This window comes from Vespa velutina, chromosome 7 (genome assembly GCF_912470025.1).
Source record: "Vespa velutina chromosome 7, iVesVel2.1, whole genome shotgun sequence".
NCBI lineage: Eukaryota > Metazoa > Arthropoda > Insecta > Hymenoptera > Vespidae > Vespa > Vespa velutina.
In genome coordinates this window covers 8063455-8080574 of record NC_062194.1, presented here as the reverse complement: position 1 = coordinate 8080574, position 17120 = coordinate 8063455, and the positions used below count along the sequence as shown (strand labels likewise).

At 31.1% G+C, this 17120-nt stretch overlaps 3 protein-coding genes across 10 annotated transcripts; 1 reads left to right on the top strand and 2 right to left on the bottom strand.

Moving 5' to 3' along the window:
* Nucleotides 1-3826: 3826 nt before the first annotated feature.
* Nucleotides 3827-10167, bottom strand: LOC124950437 (replication factor C subunit 5). Of its 2 annotated transcripts, none has more exons than XR_007101362.1 (11): nt 10043-10167; nt 9623-9849; nt 8889-9531; nt 7962-8117; nt 7827-7891; nt 7620-7747; nt 7375-7537; nt 7151-7310; nt 6707-7072; nt 6501-6646; nt 3827-6349 (listed from the first exon to the last, which is right to left on the bottom strand). XR_007101362.1 is itself a non-coding variant. In XM_047497115.1 (11 exons), the coding sequence occupies exons 4-11, from the start codon at nt 7997-7999 to the stop codon at nt 6504-6506; spliced, it is 987 nt and encodes a 328-aa protein (XP_047353071.1). In that variant the 5' UTR covers nt 8000-8117; nt 8889-9531; nt 9623-9849; nt 10043-10167; the 3' UTR covers nt 6371-6503. The 2 variants fall into 2 exon arrangements, 1 of the variants encoding a protein (XP_047353071.1); XM_047497115.1 differs by lacking the exon at nt 3827-6349 and having other exon boundaries at nt 6371-6646; nt 6707-6784; nt 6861-7072.
* Nucleotides 8332-11329, top strand: LOC124950638 (26S proteasome non-ATPase regulatory subunit 6-like). Its single transcript, XM_047497606.1, is given in 3 exon segments — nt 8332-8862; nt 9060-9708; nt 10048-11329. Coding segments are annotated over 3 exon segments (1893 nt in total). The 3' UTR covers nt 10761-11329.
* On the bottom strand, nt 10775-16905 carry LOC124950435. Of its 7 annotated transcripts, XM_047497109.1 has the most exons (20): nt 16728-16895; nt 16497-16659; nt 16277-16404; nt 16086-16211; nt 15822-15979; nt 15441-15754; nt 15210-15379; nt 14674-15165; nt 14342-14548; nt 14063-14271; nt 13729-13992; nt 13525-13645; nt 13093-13456; nt 12844-13008; nt 12578-12782; nt 12325-12501; nt 12049-12232; nt 11631-11971; nt 11359-11546; nt 10775-11231 (listed from the first exon to the last, which is right to left on the bottom strand). In XM_047497109.1, the coding sequence occupies exons 2-20, from the start codon at nt 16592-16594 to the stop codon at nt 10889-10891; spliced, it is 4254 nt and encodes a 1417-aa protein (XP_047353065.1). In that variant the 5' UTR covers nt 16595-16659; nt 16728-16895; the 3' UTR covers nt 10775-10888. The 7 variants fall into 7 exon arrangements, with proteins under 7 accessions (XP_047353065.1, XP_047353064.1, XP_047353066.1 ...); XM_047497108.1 differs by having other exon boundaries at nt 16497-16895; XM_047497110.1 differs by having other exon boundaries at nt 13093-13453; nt 16497-16895.
* Between the last annotated feature and the right edge of the window lie 215 nt (nt 16906-17120).

Below are 17120 nucleotides of genomic sequence, written 5' to 3'. Positions count from 1 at the left end.
GAAATTGGCCAAGAAATAAAAGAAAAGAATGAAAAACCGAATCAAAAAAGAAGGGGGGTGTAGATGGAGGAGGTGGAAAAATGAAGAAAAAGAAAAAAAAGGAAAATAAAAAAAAAAGGAAAAGAGGAAAAAAAGGAAAAGAAGAAAAATTGTTTTCGTACGTAGAACTTCTTTTCGCGGCGTATCCAGGACGGTTTTCGCTATTTTAAATCACTCCTCTCTCTCTCTCTCTCTCTCTCTCTCTCTCTCTCTCTCTCTCTCTCTCTCTCTCTCTCTCTCTCTCTGTCTCTCTCTCTCTCTCATTCCCTTTGCACACAACGAGTTCTCGGTAGCGAAGCTATTCCACGAGATCGCAAAAAATACTAGCTTCGTGTAACGCACGGGTCGATCGTCGCGATAGCTTTTGTAAACTAGAGTCGAAAGCGAACTTCAAGGTGATTTTCAAAGGCGAAAATATTCGCTGGATCAACAAAAAAAAGAAAAAAAAGAAAAAAAAGAAAAACAAAAGGAAAGATAAAAAAAACAAAAAAATACACAACGCACAGCAAAATAAAAGCAGAACAAAAAATGATGAAATGAAACTCGAAACCATTAATGTTTTGAACGTACAGAGATCCTTTGTCCGTCTCTCTCTTTTTCTCTATCTCTTTATTTATCTCTCTTTATCTATCTATCTACCTATCTCTCTTTCTCTCTCTCTCTCTCTCTCGCCCTCTCCTTCTCTCTCTACCTATCTACCTATCTCTCTCTCTCTCTCTCTCTCTCTCTCTCTCTCTCTCTCTCTTTATCTCTCTCTCTCTCTCACTGTCTTTCTCTCTCTCTCCCTCTCTCTCCGTCTCTCTCAAAGTCTACATATTAATGCGAAACGATAAATTCCAAACGGAGACCGACGATGACACTCTCGAATCCTCCCTTCACCCGTTACGAACATATATATCTCTGAATTCATTTGTATGACTCCACATACGAGAGAATATTCGAAACGAGAAATTCATCCATGATACTCGAAGTTCCCGCTTGTACCTGGTCTACGATCCACCCATTTTCTATTCCTAACTCTTCTTAAAGTTTCATAAGTAACCGATAATACATAGGTATTTTTGTTTGTCCGTTTTATTTTCTTTCTTTTCCCTCTAAATATATACCTAGCGTTAAATAGCAATTGATGATATTTAAAAAATTTTGTTGAAATATAATCAATATCATAGAAACGTTATTGTTGTTTTCGTTTTTGTAACGATCACGCTTATACATAACTAGGGACGATCAATTTATACAGAGGACAATTGAGCCGATTCGGTGGCAAGCGATCATGTAGTGGAGCTGTCAGTGTAGGAATAATTTACTATTGGAATATTCTGATGATACGCGTTTCGGATATGCGCCATTCGACCGCAGCGTATCGAGCTACTACTAATCGGATATTACCACGATATCCTTCGAACATTATATTTTGGTATTCCGATATTTACGCGATATTAATAACAAAATTACCTGCCTCCAGGTGTATCGTTTAAAATTGTGCATAACAAATCTACATAGATACCATACGTATGTATTTATTTCCGTAAGTATGCATGTATATAAATAAAATTTCTGAGAAATAATATGAAGTGTCAAAAAGATTAATTAATTTTTGTTTTTCTTCTTTATTAGAAACTTAAAAAATCCTTTATCGATATATGCCACATTTAAAATCCATTGATCCATTGAATCATAAAACTGACTCGACGATACGAGATTTTGATATACTATAAAAATTAAAAAAATTGTTTAATTTGTGTGTGTGTGTGTGTGTGTGTGTATGTGTGTGTATGTATGTATGTATGTATGTGTGAAAAACAAGATCACGATGATATTGAAATAGGACGTATATGATATGTCCATTGTAAATAAATACCTATATATGTATATACGTACAAGTTAATAATTTTCATCGTTACCGTTAATATCGTCAATTGAATTCTATTCAATAAGATGATAACGACGATTACAAAATCTCGAGGTAGATATATGAGAGTGCAAGCATAGTTTTACATTTACATATGTATATACATATATATGTAGTTTGATAGTCATATAAAAGTTAACACAGGTACCGAATGATCGTCAAATTCATAATACAAAGTAAGTACGTTATATTTAATATCACGAATATGCAAAGACAGTTTTAGAGAGTCGACACTTATGACACGACTCTTCTCTCTTTCTCTTCCTTGACAAACGCAAACGTTTTCCGTCACCAGACGCTCAGACATAATTTTCTTCGTTAGATGCCTAAAGAGGTAATGTTGGATGAGAAGCGCTCGTTATACAAAGTTAAATATAAACTTAGAGCTCAAGTCACGTATTACTAAATGGAAAGGTACTCATGATACAAAAAGACTCAAATAGAGAAAGAGAGAGAGACAGAAAGTGAATCGTGTTTTATTATTTTTCTCATAATATTTTTAATATATCTATTTGTATAAATATTTATATCCATTCGTACATATCTATATATACATATAGATCTATATATATATATATATATATATATATATATATATATATATATATGTGTGTGTGTATTTATAGTGTATAATCATCCTGTTTCCATTTGTAATTTGTCAAATTTCTTTCCTTTTCTCTTTTTTTCTTTCTTTGTTTTTCGGCTTGTCATCGAATTTGATCGAAAAGAGAAAAAGCCGATAAAAATCCAAAGAAAAAGGATTCAATTTGTAAAGGTTTAAATCAAATGAAATATTTTTTTTGTTCCTACTCTTTCCTTTTTCCTCTCTTTTCGGAGAACGATGCACGCAGCTTTGGGTAGAGACGAAACGAATTTACGTGAAAGAGAAAAATGTAGGACAGCAAAGTGGGGCGAATCACGGAACGGTTTAAGAGAACGTCGGAATATTTGAAGGACTTACCCATTCGAGGAAACAGCAACGAGTGACGGACGATGCCTTCGCCGAAGAAATATCGTTCAAAACGTTTTACCCCTGTCTTTCTTTCTTTCTTTCTGTCTGTCTTTCTTTCTTTCTCTCTCTCTATCTCTCTCTCCCTCTCTCTCTTTCTTTCTCTCTTTCTTTCCTCTCTTCTTCCTCCTTCGAACGATCTGTGTCGTTCACTACAAAATTCAACGAGAATAAAAATGAGATGCATGGAAAATTTGTTAACAGGAAAAAGGAAAGAAAGAAAAAAAAGTAAAAGAAAGGACAAAAAGACAATGAATAATACAAATTAATATATAAAATAATGCTCCATCATGAGACAACATGGGGTGAACCACACTTTCACGGAAGGAGTGGAATGCGACTCGCTCAGTGAATGTGCTATTCGTAAAGATTTCCTGTAACGTCAATACCTTTACGGCTCGAATCATGACGGGATTAAACCGATTTGATTTTTGATTGTAACAAAGTGGCAAAACGTGAAACAAGTTGACTATCACGAAGCTTCTTATATTAAAATTGAACGAATGAATTAATCATACGTCAGTTGTTTTCACCTTCTTCAATTAAAAATTTCATACAAATGTGCTTTCCACGCTAACAGTGCAAAAGAAAAAAGAAAAATAAAACACGAAACGAGTACGACAACATGATTCACATTCGTGATTCATGTCTCTCGGGAAGGCTGCATAATAAGTTCATTATATTCTTATAATTTATTGCATTGTCTGACTTTTACATTAAAAACAAAAAAAAAACAAAAAAAAACAAAATAGGAAAACAAGAAAGGATAAAGAAAAAAAAGACACGACGAAGATAACTTATTTTCATTCAATTTTCATTGGCATAAGGAAAGTTAAAAAAAAGAAAAAATCCATAAAATACGGCCGTATCGATTGGAATAAATATTGTAATCATTTTTAAATACGATTCTTATCCATTCCTTTCTGTCAATGAAAAGAAAACTTTAATACGAAACCACGTAGCCATCATGAGTTAATACACGTAACACGTTAAAGTGTTTTCGCGGACGTTCGTCCGAACCACCTATCGAACTTCTAGTTAAACTTTTTCCTTTTCTATTTTTTCCTCTCTCTCTCTCTCTCTCTCTCTCTCTCTCTCTCTCCCATTCTCTCTCGACCTCTCCTATTAATAAGAAAGTCACTCTACGTTGTCGAAAAGGCAAGCTTAACGCACTTTACACCCGCAATGTCGAAGAGGTGCAAAAGTCGTTGTCAGACTTCCACCGTTGCAAAAGTGTTTCTCTCTTTCTCTCTCTCTCTCTCTCTCTCTCTCTCTCTCTCTCTCTCTCTCTCTCTCTCTTTCTTTCTTTCTTACAGATCCACGGAGAATAAGAAACTGAACGTGTCCAGGTCAGAGAAGCAAAGTTTAAGAGGGATTAGCTATGTCAAAGTTAAGTCACAGAACGAGGATTACGTACACTTCGCGAACGCGTGGATGTAGTTAACCCTTACATCGGCACTGATATACTAATTGAATTAGTTATTTCGAAGCGGAAAGTTAACGCGGGCACGTCTACGTGAAGTTTTCAAGCTGAAATAGCTGGCAGAATCGACGTCGGCACCGACGCCGCCGTCGACGTACTACCTACCACCTTCGAGAACTTCTTATTAACTCGAAAGTTTGATTTGGTATCGTTCCTGAGTGTTATTTAATTACCGATTTCGACGAATACGTGATGTTGATTTAAAAAGAAAAAAATCAATAAAAGTAACGAAAAAAATTAAAAAAGAAAAAAAAAAGAAACAATCTATTTCCAACGCTGCCTGGGCAAAACTGACGTTCGATCAAGAAAAAATTGTAAAATACGAAACGTGGATTCATGGATGAATTTTATTTATACGCTGTCAGTCGGAATTGTATATTTTTATTTGTTTTTTTTCTTTTTTTTTTTTACTTTTATTTACTTTTAATTTTTGTAAATCGACTCGTAAGAAATGTATTACGCTCTCTCTCTCTCTCTCTCTCTCTTCCCCCTATCTATCTATCTCTCTCTCTCTCTCTCTCTCTCTCTGCCCCCTCTCTTTCGATAATGAACGATGAAGAACAAATATATAACAATGTATACATGAATATTCACTGGTAACAATGTACAATTTACAAAAAGTTTGTTTTCTATTTTCAATTCGTTCATAGTATTTTAACTCGTTAGTTTTTATATATGAGTCAAATTTGCTTTAACCTTCCTTTTTCTTCTTTTTTTTTTTTTTTGAATTTTTGAATCCCATTCCTCCAACCCTCTTTCACGATACAGCAACGTGCAAAAGCACGTACGATTACGTCCACCGCTTTGCATAACGCACGTCCATAATGAAATGGGCGAAAATTAGCGATAAACTTATGTCGGAGCACTTTCATTAAAAATTTGGCGGTACTACTCGAGAGATATCATGGTAGTACGCTGAGTTTGCGGGGAGTATTGCATCGCGTGATGAAAGTGGTGGGGGGAAAGAGCGGCAGGAAGAGACGGGAGAGGAAGAGTGTAGAAATTAATGGCTCGTCGGACCAACGCTAGGTCATTCCACTTGCCGACTTCGCATATAGGTTTACAGTGATACTACCTAGTTTTGATGGTTTCGCAACGCTATCTGAAAGAGAGAGAGAGAGAAAGAGAGAGAGAGAGAAACATAGAGACAGGAGATAGAGAGATACAGAGAGAGACAGAGAGCCATATTTCTCGAATTTATGAATACGATGAATACCACGTTACCGTGTATAACATTACGATAACGTCGACTTTTGTTTTTGACATTAAGAACTGGAGCGTTAGTTCCATCGATCGCTCGACAGATATATAAATATGTATGCCGAAGTAAATTAAAATACAATTTTCAAAGGGATCGACGTTTTTTTTCATAGTTTGCAAAGAGTTTACGCAAGAGCTACACGATAAATTCTCGACTTTCTTTCTCGTCAATGACAAGTTTTTTCAGTTACGAGATAGTTCGTGTTCAACATGATTTTTTTTAATAAACAATTATCTTCAAATAACGATCAGCAAATCGCGTGCAGATCGGACAATACTTGTCAAGACGGTAAAGTATTCTCAAGACAGTTTATATACGGTTTATATGTACATATATTGTTTTACATACACAACAAACTTACTGTTGAAAAGAACTATCATCCGGAGAATGAGGTCTACACTTTTCGTGCGATTACCGGTATACGAGAAGCGATAGGCACAGATGAATTTACAAGCTAAGGGAAATTTATGGAAAGAATGACACGATGACTCTACCGATTTTACGTTGTAGATTTTGACATCCAATTCGGGGAGATCCATCTCGTAGATAAGATTCACGACAGAATGTAATTAAAGATTATAAGATATTATCGTATTGTATAAATAGAGGCGACCTGACACATTGTTGGTTACTGACGGTAAATATCTGCAAAACAAATATATCAAATTTGATAAAAAAAATAATAAATACTTTATTTTCAATTAAGATTAATTATTCTTTTTTACAATTTATGACATAAATATAGTTCTCAACTGGATGACTTTTGAATAAATATGTATGTATGTAAGATTTATACTTTTCAAAAATCTATCTCTCGTGCTTTGTGAAAAGCCGCCACGAGAGCATTTAATTGTACTGCCTCGCTACATCCGACTGCTACCCTCTTTTCGATTTCAGCCATTTTTATCACTAAATCTATGAGTATGTGATCTGGGAATTCAACTTAAAAATATTTTTATATTAGAAATAATCTTTCTAATTGCATTAACAATATACACTTACTTTTATGTACAAATTGATGCAATTCAGTCAGTATGTCTTGCAATGCGAGTCCTTTCTTAATTTTTAGATCTTGTATTTCTTATCATCCATTAAGAAAACTATTAAAAATTGACAAAATAATAATAAAAATTGTTGAGTAAAATCAAAAGGATACTACAATAGGATAATTCGTAAGATTCATTTAACAACCAGTTTGCAATATTTTTTATATCAACTGGTAAAGGGTGTCCAACGCAAGAATATACTGTTTCCTCTGTAACTGATCCAAAAGCTAACCAAGTACTCTGAAGTATATTTAGTACTTTCCTCATATCTCCACCGCACAATGTCATTAATGCTTGTTTCCCATCATCTGTTACTTTTAAACTGATAATCATAAATATACTTATAAATTTCTATTCCTAATTGTAAAATAATTATTTTAATATTCAAATTAAAAATTACTTTTCCTGCTCTATAACATCATTTAGTCTTGGTAAAATTTGTTCCGATTGCAAAGGACCAAATCTAAATTTAGTACATCTTGACTGAAGAGCCGGTATAATTTTACCAAGATAATTACATATAATGCAAAAGCGTACATTCTCTGTATACTTCTCAATAACTAAAAAGAAATTATAATACTTTTTATATCTACTATAACTATATTTAATTACAAATTAACTTACTTCTCCTAAGAGCATTTTGAGCATCATTTGTCATGGCGTCTGCTTCATCGAGAATAATCAATTTAAATCCAGATCTGTACATAGTACCTGTACTCGCAAAATTTAATATTTGTCCTCTGACTATACCTATTCCTCTATCATCAGATGCATTCATTTCTAATACCTATGCATACATACTATAATATTACAGAAGATATACACAAAGTTAATATCATCAATACATATTAATATAAAAGAAACAATACCATAGAATTAAACTGCGCAGGTTTGTAAAGTTTCCTTGCACAAGCTAATATAGTACTGGTTTTTCCTGTGCCTGGTGGTCCATAAAGTAGAAGATGAGGAAGTTGATTCTCATCAATGAATTTATTAACTAAGAATCATATAAAATAATATAAAAGAAAAATGATTAGTATATATATCATTATATTAATTATTACAAAAATATTTACTTGTTTTTAATATTTCTTCATGAGAGATGAGTTCTTCCAACTTTTTAGGTCGATATTTTTCAACCCTGAAAAAAAGAACATGAAAGTATTATTAAGCACAAGTTTCATCAAAAATATTTACAATGATAAACTTACCATGGTAAATTCGTAAATGTTTTGTTATCAGAAGCCATAATATCACTCAAATGCTCGTTATTAGAAAGTAAATCTAAGGTTAGCTACGATCCCGCGCTTTGTATTTCACTTAAATATGGCGTAATTAACATCTTGATATTTTCGAATAGAGCGTTCCTATTGGTTCAAGAATTCAAACCAATCGCAACAAAGCAAACAAAAGTTGTTACAAAGTTACAAAATGAAACGTTTGATAATTTAAAAAATTGAAAAGAGATAGCATAAAAGATCTGTCAAAAGAGAACTTGCATCTAAAATATATATATATATATATATCACGAACATTTGTGATTCGTACGAACGATCGAAAATTATTGAATTTATCACGATAATGGGTACTAAGAGTGAAAGATCAGCGAACGATGCGGAATTATTACGTGATCAAACGCCTGAATATATGTTACTACCTAAAATGAGATTCAAATTGAGTTTAAGCGAATTTTGGGGAGACGATGAATTGAAAAATTCCTTTTTAGATATTATAAAGCGTAACAATATGGCACCGTATTATAAAGATGTATGTGAAGATTTCTATTGGGAAATGGATGCAAATTTATACAACGAAATGCATCAGGCTAATGTAATCGCATGGGAAAAATTAGAAACGGACAATACGAATTTGAATATCGAGGAAGAAACTAAAGGAAATTGGAGAGATATACTTGAATACGCATGTAAGATCGGTGATACCGATCATGCTAACAGTATTGCAACTTCTATATTCGAAGATACGAACAATTCATCCGGTCTCAGAGCAGAAGCAGCTTTCTGTCTTTTTCGAATAGCTTATTTCAAAAGCAACGTTTCGTCGATGGGCAAAACAGTCAAGAATATTAACGACTTGATGGAAGGTATACATAAATAATATTCATAAACGTAAATACTTACATGCGCGTCATAAAAATAATAAAATTCGAGTTTCCCAATCTTTCATTCATTATAACACTGTCAACGTTAACGATTCTGTTCATTTATTCATTTTTTTTCTTTTCTTTTAATTAAAAAATGTAAGAACAAACGAACTTAATATTCGATGATTTCTTTTTAGTATCCTGCAATATGGGTAGCAATTGGTGTTGTCGAAATAAATTGAAGGCATACGAAGCGCTCTATTGTTTGGCCGTAAGAAATTTCACTCGTGCCGTTTCCCTTTTATTAGATTGCATTCCTACCTTCGAATCATACGAATTATTACCGTTCAAAGATATCGTACAGTACACTGTCTTAGCCGGTATGATCTCTTTATCAAGATCAGACCTTGATAAACGATTCAATAATAATGGTATCCTACAGCAATCTTTAATGATCGAATGTTCAGCTTACATGGATTATTTAAATAGTCTCTATGATTGTCATTATGCTGATTTCTTTCAACATCTCGCATGGATAGAAATGGAAATGAAATTTGATCCTATTCTTCGTCCACACTATCAGTATTACGTTCGAGAGATGCGCATAAAGGCATATTCGCAACTTTTACAGGCATATCGTACGCTCAGTTTAAATCGTATGGCTATCGAATTCGGCGTTACTGAGGATTATATAGAACAAGAAATGGCACGATTCATTGCGAATGGTAGATTACATTGTAAAATTGATAAAGTATCTGGTACTGTAGTTACCGTTAGCGCATCCGGTTGTGACAGAGGACAACCGCCTGATGCTAGCTGCGATCGAGGATTGGTTTATCAAAATACGATAAAACGTGGCGATATGTTGCTTAATCGGTTAAAAAAATTGGGACAAGTTATTGAATTCTGATGCTAATTATCGATCTTCGTTTCTCCCAGATTTGAATTTCGCTCTGTTCGAAGTTTCACAGACTTTTTCGTAGAATTTTTTTTTTTCCCTAAAATTTACATGGTTATTTTAATTAGATTATGAACATCTGTTTTGATTGTATATATATAAAATATATATGCAATATATATATATATTTATGTATATTATGTTGATAGAAAAAAGAGAATAATTCTACTTTACGAATTAATCTTCGACAATATAACCTTTAAAATTAGTTTATATTACGTACGAATACATACATTTTATGTGCTAAGTAAAACTTTCTCATAAGAGTCAGCGATGGCTCATCGAATCTTTTTACAACGTTCTGGTGCAATTTCAAAGACAGTAATCAATGTTACGCAAAAATTTAATTATTTGTTTGTACTTGATTTTGAAGCTACTTGTGAAAAAAACTCTTTAATAGTGCCTCAAGAGATCATTGAATTTCCTTGCATAGTATTAAACACGCAGGACTTTGAAATCGAAAATATTTTTCATCGGTACATCAAGCCCAGGATGCATCCTAACCTCACATCTTTCTGCACAGATTTAACTGGAATAATGCAGGAAACGGTTGACAATGAACCTTACTTTCCAATTGTATTCTCTCAGTTCTGTACCTGGTTAAAGGACAATAATTACTTTAATCCAATTGATAAAAGTGCTTTTGTAACATGTGGCAATTGGGATTTAAAAACAATGTTACCTAATCAATGTGCTATAGACAATTTACCATTACCAAAAGAATTCCATCAATGGATAAACTTGAAAGAAATATTCTGCGTATCATGTAAATATTTCCCTCGTAATTTAATAGATATGCTTTCTCATTTGAACCTTTCGATGAATGGTAGACTACATTCTGGCATCAATGATGTAGAAAATATGGTTAAAATAATTCAAGCTTTGAACAAGATGTATAAAGCACAATTTAAGATTACCAATAAGTTGGATACAAAAAAAATTTTGATTTAATCTCAAGATTTTTGTAAAATTTATAAAAAAAATCTTTATTAACATTAAAATATCGGTTTTATAAAATATAAAAATACTTGTATTAAAATCTGTACATTAAATGTTAAGTTATTACTATAAGACACAAATTATTGCCGTACGACAGCTATTTTTATCTTTACATCTTGTCTGTGATTTTCAGTGTATATTTTAAGTGTAGCTTCTAAATTACGTTGAACTTTCTGTTTGCATTTGATTTTTAAAGGAAATCCTTTACCAGCTGGTATCATACCCTCAGTTGGTACTATACTAAGTACATCTGTGTTCGATAAAACAGTTTCATATGGTTGTGCTACTCTGCTTGAACTTAAAATAGTCACAATTGCTTCATTTTTTATTGAAGGAATTAAGTTCACGACATTAGGAGATACGGTAAAATAATCATCATACTGTTCATGACGTACATTATTTACACAGCCTCCTGTTATTGTCCTGCAAAATATAGAGATAAGAATTATAATTAATTTACTAATAAAAGTTTCATATATTTGCTATTAACATTTAAGTAATAAAAATTCTTTTTTTTTAAATTTTTAATAGATATTAACAAATTATTTACTCTGAAGGTAAAAAACTTTTTCCACTTGATTCCACATCCACATGACTGTTGTCACTATAAAGAGAATAAAACATCTGTGATTCATCTGCACTATCATGAATCATAGATAATGTCTCATCTGCATTGGTCTCCACAGTTAATATTATTTCATGTTGGCTCACTCCATGACATAAATCACTAAGATTTTGCTATACATAACTTGAAATATTAATATCTAAACTGAAAAAAATTTATTGCAGACAAAATATTGAATATATTATAATTAAACTTACTATTGTATCATTAATTAAATTTAAATCTGGCATTAATTGTTCTCCAGGAAAAACTTTGCAGAGTGGATAAACTATATTCCTAAATGGTTCACTTTCACCTCCATTTAAATCACCTGCATTCTTTATTTTATTATATAATCGACGTATTCGCCAACGTGTCGGCTCATCACCATAAATAATATTTATAGTCCCTACGTGACATACATCAGAACGTTGTTGCAATAATATTAAATCTTCTTTTCTTGGTTGAAACTCTAATGTAATCCACTGAGTTTCTTTTGGTTCTAATAATAGTTCTGTTGGATTTACTTGCCAACTAGAAACCATGGAAGGATAAATAGCTGAAAAAAACTATTATTTCAATAACTTATAAAAAATAAAGTAAAGAATCAAATAACGAAGTCAAATAAAAAGAAACCTTTTGGTATTAACTTGACTTTAGCGTATGAATGAAGATCACCAATATTTTCTAACTTGATTTTAGCTTTTAAAATTTCTCCAGAATGTAATTTACCAAGAGGCAACCACATTTTACCATTAATATCCTTAAATATTTCAGAAATAATGACTCTGCCAAAACCACCATAACCATACAATAATATCTAGAAATATCATATTAAGATAAATGTGCTATAATATATCAACTAATAATTAATTATATATTAAAGGATTTCTACATGAGGAAAATATTTACTGCTTTTGAGGAACGTGATTCGTTTTCTTCTTTTTTAATTTCATAATGTTTAAAAACAATTTTTCCAATAGCTGCACCAACATGATGTGGACAGAATACAACAGAAAGTGTTCTACTTTCCATACGATGTAACACTAGCACAATATTTGGACTTGTTGTTTGATGATCTTTAAGAAACTAAAATATTATTTTTTATTATATAAACATAAACTACTAATCATTAGAACAGTACTGCAATTCTATTTATACTTACTAGAAAACTATTATTTTTACCGGATATCTGAACTTGAAGTTTTATTCTGTTATCACTTATATTACGAATGGTGAATTCTTTAGTATCACTTTTACTTGGCTTTACAGAACCCCATACTAAAGCAGCATGTGTTGATTTAATAGGAATTTTATCCCCAGCAACAGTGGAGCCAGATATTGAACTGATTGGAGAATTTCTTCCAGATCTAACATAATAATTAAAATTTTCTTTACTGCTACTACAAGTAGTATAATTATAGAATTTACCTGCTGGATAACACGCTATGCGGTGAACTCGGAGAAATAGCATCAGAAGTTTGTTGCGGTGTTTCGCATCGTAAATAACTTTCATTTTCTGCCTCCACATTTTGTTGTCCAATTACAGAGTAATAATAAGTATTATTACCAATAGATAGTTTAATTTTAACATATCTATAATAATCCCATTATTACTTATAAATAACAATAAGAAAAATGTAAACTTATAAAAAGATTAATTTTTAAAATATTACTTACCTATCATGAGTATCACAGCAATATGGTTTAAATGTTATTAAAAATCTATCTGTTGCATTACGCTGTAACGTTAAAGTTTCAGGTTTAACAGAAAAATCTTCAATACGATTTGAAGATTTTTCATCTTGCACTATGAATGCTGCTATTAGAAGAGGCAATTCTCCTGTATTAACGATAGTTAGAGATTTAGTTTGTCTCCTGGGAATCTGTATAGGTAATTCTGTATCAACAACTTGTATTTTGCTTGAGCCTATTTTTACATACAATGGTATTTCTTTTATCATCACAGCATTATCTTTCTTGTTATCTACTTGTATTAATAGTTTAGCTTCTATGCTGATTAATTGATTTTTTAATAATTCTGCTAAATTAAAAATAATTATTTAAAAAGAAATAACAAAGAATAATCAACATATCTTGTATTGCTATTACCTGAAGCTAATAATGATGAGGTCCCTTCACATTGTACAACAGCGGTAAATTGTTCTCGCGGCTTAAGTTCATGTGTAAAACCATCTTGTAAATTATTTATGCTAAAAAATTTTGGACCATCCTATGGTTGTTAAATACATTTTAATTAAGCTCCTAAATATACTTTATGATTAAGTTAGCTCAAATGATAAAAAAGAATCTTACATGTACAACAGATAGTATTATAGGGAGAATCACATTATTTTTATTTTGTAATGTAATAGATAAAGTTTCCATAGTATTTTCAATAATGCTACCAAAATTAAGTTCTGGTTTTTTAAAAGGGGTTAATACATTAACTTGAAGTTCTTCTGATTCAATATAGATCATGTGTTTAATTATTGATTCTTTTCTTGTTACCATATCAGTTGTTATTATATTTAATATTACTATTGCAGGATTAGTTTTCTTTGTTATTTTTACACCAATCTAAATATATACATCTTTTAATAAATATAGTATTATACTAGTACAATGATTTATGTTTATTTATGTATACCTTGACAGATCGAGTTGAATTTGGTTTTATAAGAATTGTATCTTTAGGCAAATGAAGTATTATATTTTGGTTATTTCCTTGTAATTGGTATGTACCTAATGAGCAGATTATCCATCTATCACCCGTATTCGTTAATGCAATATCTGCTTCTCTTGATATACCAACAATGCAACTACAAATCTCTTGACCATTTCTGCTAATAATGATATCTGAAAAATATTGGCATCAGAATTTGTTTTTTATAATAAAGTATAGTTGTATTTTACAAAACTTTTTTACCATGTGACTGAGACGTTGTTTCCAAATATAACTCTTCAACAGTTGTTGATTTTTGAGCAACACTATGGTCCATCTTCGATGTATATGAGATGTTTTCTTGTTTGAAAGATTTTTCCCTTTCCATTCCTGATTTATCAGACTTCATTTCGGATAGAGATAATTTATTATCTTTAAAAATTGACTGTATATCAGGTAATTTTATTTCATCTAAAATACGATTAATATACAAAAATATATTATTTTGATATATACTATTTGTTCATTTGAAATATAGTATGATCACGATAGATTTCAATTTAATTGTTTAACTTAATTAGTAAATAAGTACATACCAGTATCCTGCTGTTGGAAACTTATTGAACTCTTTTCAGTTTTTTCTTTCTTTAATGACTTTCTTTGAGGAATCTTTTCCAAAGTATCTTTAGTATGTATATCAAAATCAGATGTAAATGATAACATTCTTGGCAAAATTTGTTTATTTTCTATTGTTTTATTAATGGTTTTACTATCTAACGAAAGTTTAGATGATTTATTATCTTTAATGTTAAGAGCACTTGGAGTTGCAGGCATAGAACATCTGCTTGAAGGTAAAAGCGTGTATGTATTGCCTTTGTCGTCATTTTTTTCTAATTGAAACTCTTTCCTTTTCTTTTTTGCCATTATAAGTTGATCTACTAATCTTCGTGGAGTACAATTATCAATGTCTTGTAAAGCTTGAGCAATACTACTTAAACTCATAATACTGTGTTCTTCTACATCTTTTGTTGAATTTGTAAGATGGGTCTGTTCCTTTTCTCTGAATGTCAAGGATCCTAAAATATAATCTTTTAAAAAAATGGAAAAATAATTTATATGATATTAAAGTTACCATCTGCAATGGTTGAATCAACTAAAGGTATTAATCTGTTTTTCTTTTTAGGGCTGTTAATAGATAATCCTAAAGTTGGTCTTTCCACAATATCATTTGACAAGTCTCCAATATTTCCACATTTTCTTTTGAAAAATTCACCAATAGATACTTTACGTCCAGCGTTAGATCTGGATGATCAATAAATTTGATTAATAATAAATTTTGTACGATTTATTACAAAGAACTTACTCTACTGATAGATCCAATTCTCCAATAATACCAGAAAAGCATGACAAATCTAAATATTCTTTTTCTGAACTAGTTGCCAAAGGAAGATCATAAGAACAGTTCTGTTTCCAGGAAGATTCATCAGCTAATAAATGACTGGTCATTTGAGAAATAGACTGAAATTCTTCATTGTTAAATTGTGCCATCAGCTCAGCAGTTGTTGCATCAAAACTAATTCCTCCTGCACTCTTTGAAGAGAATGAAGATACACATTTCTCGGCACTTTTACCCATTTCTGAAGAACGAGCTGTTATTTCATTAGGTTCGAATACAACCTGGAAATAAAATAATATACAAATTTCTATACTTTCTTCTTTCACTTTTCACATTATCATTACTTACACTGTTTGATCTGCCTTCAACATGTAATGTTTGTGTACTGTTCTGTTGTTTCAACTTATTATCATTATTGTATGTAAAAGAATTACCATCAACATGATCTGAGGGATTATAATAATTTGTTAAGGTTTCAATATTAACATCATCCTTTTTATTATCACCTAGAAGATAATATCATTTATAAAAGATCAATATATAAGCATATATTAATATTTTATATGTTATATATCTATGTATATATTTTAAAGAGATTTATCTTTTTATTACCAGAAGATGTTAAACCTTCAAAATTGCTACATTTTCTAAGCAACTTCCTAGCAAGTTCTTGCTCAGCATCCAATTCATCAGATTTTTTTTTTTGTTTATCATTTATTACACTTGTTTCTCCTAATACTAAAAAATAATAATAGTAATATCACATTTAATTAAAGCAATAAGGATCATATTGTAATACTTACAAGTTGATATATTATTAAGAATACCTAATGAAGAATCATCTGACTTTAATAACATATTATTGCCATGTAAAGAAGACGGTACAAAGTTCTCATTTCTAAAATTCCTACCAAGATACTTGTCTTCAAGTCTACAAATACAATGGTTGAAATTACTTTTTCATATCTAACTTTTTTAAATTATCTTAAATCTATGTCAAATATCAACAAAAAAAAAGCGTACGTAGACTTTCTTTGTACTGTTGATGAAGCCTTTGGCATAGGAGTGTTCAATAATGTTATATCCAACTCAGTATTATGAAATTTTGACGGGGTTGACATTATGAAATTTTAAGTTAATGTTACAAATTAATTCTAAAATCTTTTATATCCTCTTATATCTTAATCTATAAATAAAATAGAATTTTATGTTATTTTCGATTGATAATGTAAGAAATAAATAAAAACTGCAAACCACATCATTCGAAACAAATCCTATGACAGTCGATCGATTCGTTCAGTTTTAACGTTCAAATTTGAAAATCTTAGGCATTGTCATGAACATAATGAAATAGATTGCGCGTATAAGATGGCGCAAGTCGTTGGTAAATTTCTGATATTTAAACTCATGATAAGAGTTTAGGTAATACTTCCCTTCGTATTGATAGATGCCTATAGCGTCGCCGCGAATTGAATGCCCTCTACATTTGAAATTGATATGACGTCACATATGAGATGTGACTTTTAAGATAAGTTGTAATACATTGAAAAGAAGAATTATTAAATGAACTCTACGTAATAAAATATCAAACAAATTTCAATATCTATTCATTAAACATGTATATATGGCACTGCAATATAACTTATT

What these genes read in the sequence shown, in the direction of transcription:
- LOC124950437 (XM_047497115.1), bottom strand. Translation starts at nt 7,999, where the DNA reads ATGGCTTCTGATAACAAAACATTTACGAATTTACCATG. An exon ending in CTGCGCAGTTTAATTCTATG is followed by an intron (nt 7,538 to 7,619) that starts GTATTGTTTCTT and finishes ATGTATGCATAG; the next exon opens with GTATTAGAAATGAATGCATC. An exon ending in TCAAAATGCTCTTAGGAGAA is followed by an intron (nt 7,311 to 7,374) that starts GTAAGTTAATTT and finishes ATTTCTTTTTAG; the next exon opens with TTATTGAGAAGTATACAGAG.
- LOC124950435 (XM_047497108.1), bottom strand. Translation starts at nt 16,594, where the DNA reads ATGTCAACCCCGTCAAAATTTCATAATACTGAGTTGGATATAACATTA. An exon ending in ACAGTACAAAGAAAGTCTAC is followed by an intron (nt 16,405 to 16,496) that starts GTACGCTTTTTT and finishes TTGTATTTGTAG; the next exon opens with ACTTGAAGACAAGTATCTTG. An exon ending in CTCATCATTATTAGCTTCAG is followed by an intron (nt 13,457 to 13,524) that starts GTAATAGCAATA and finishes TTTTTAATTTAG; the next exon opens with CAGAATTATTAAAAAATCAA.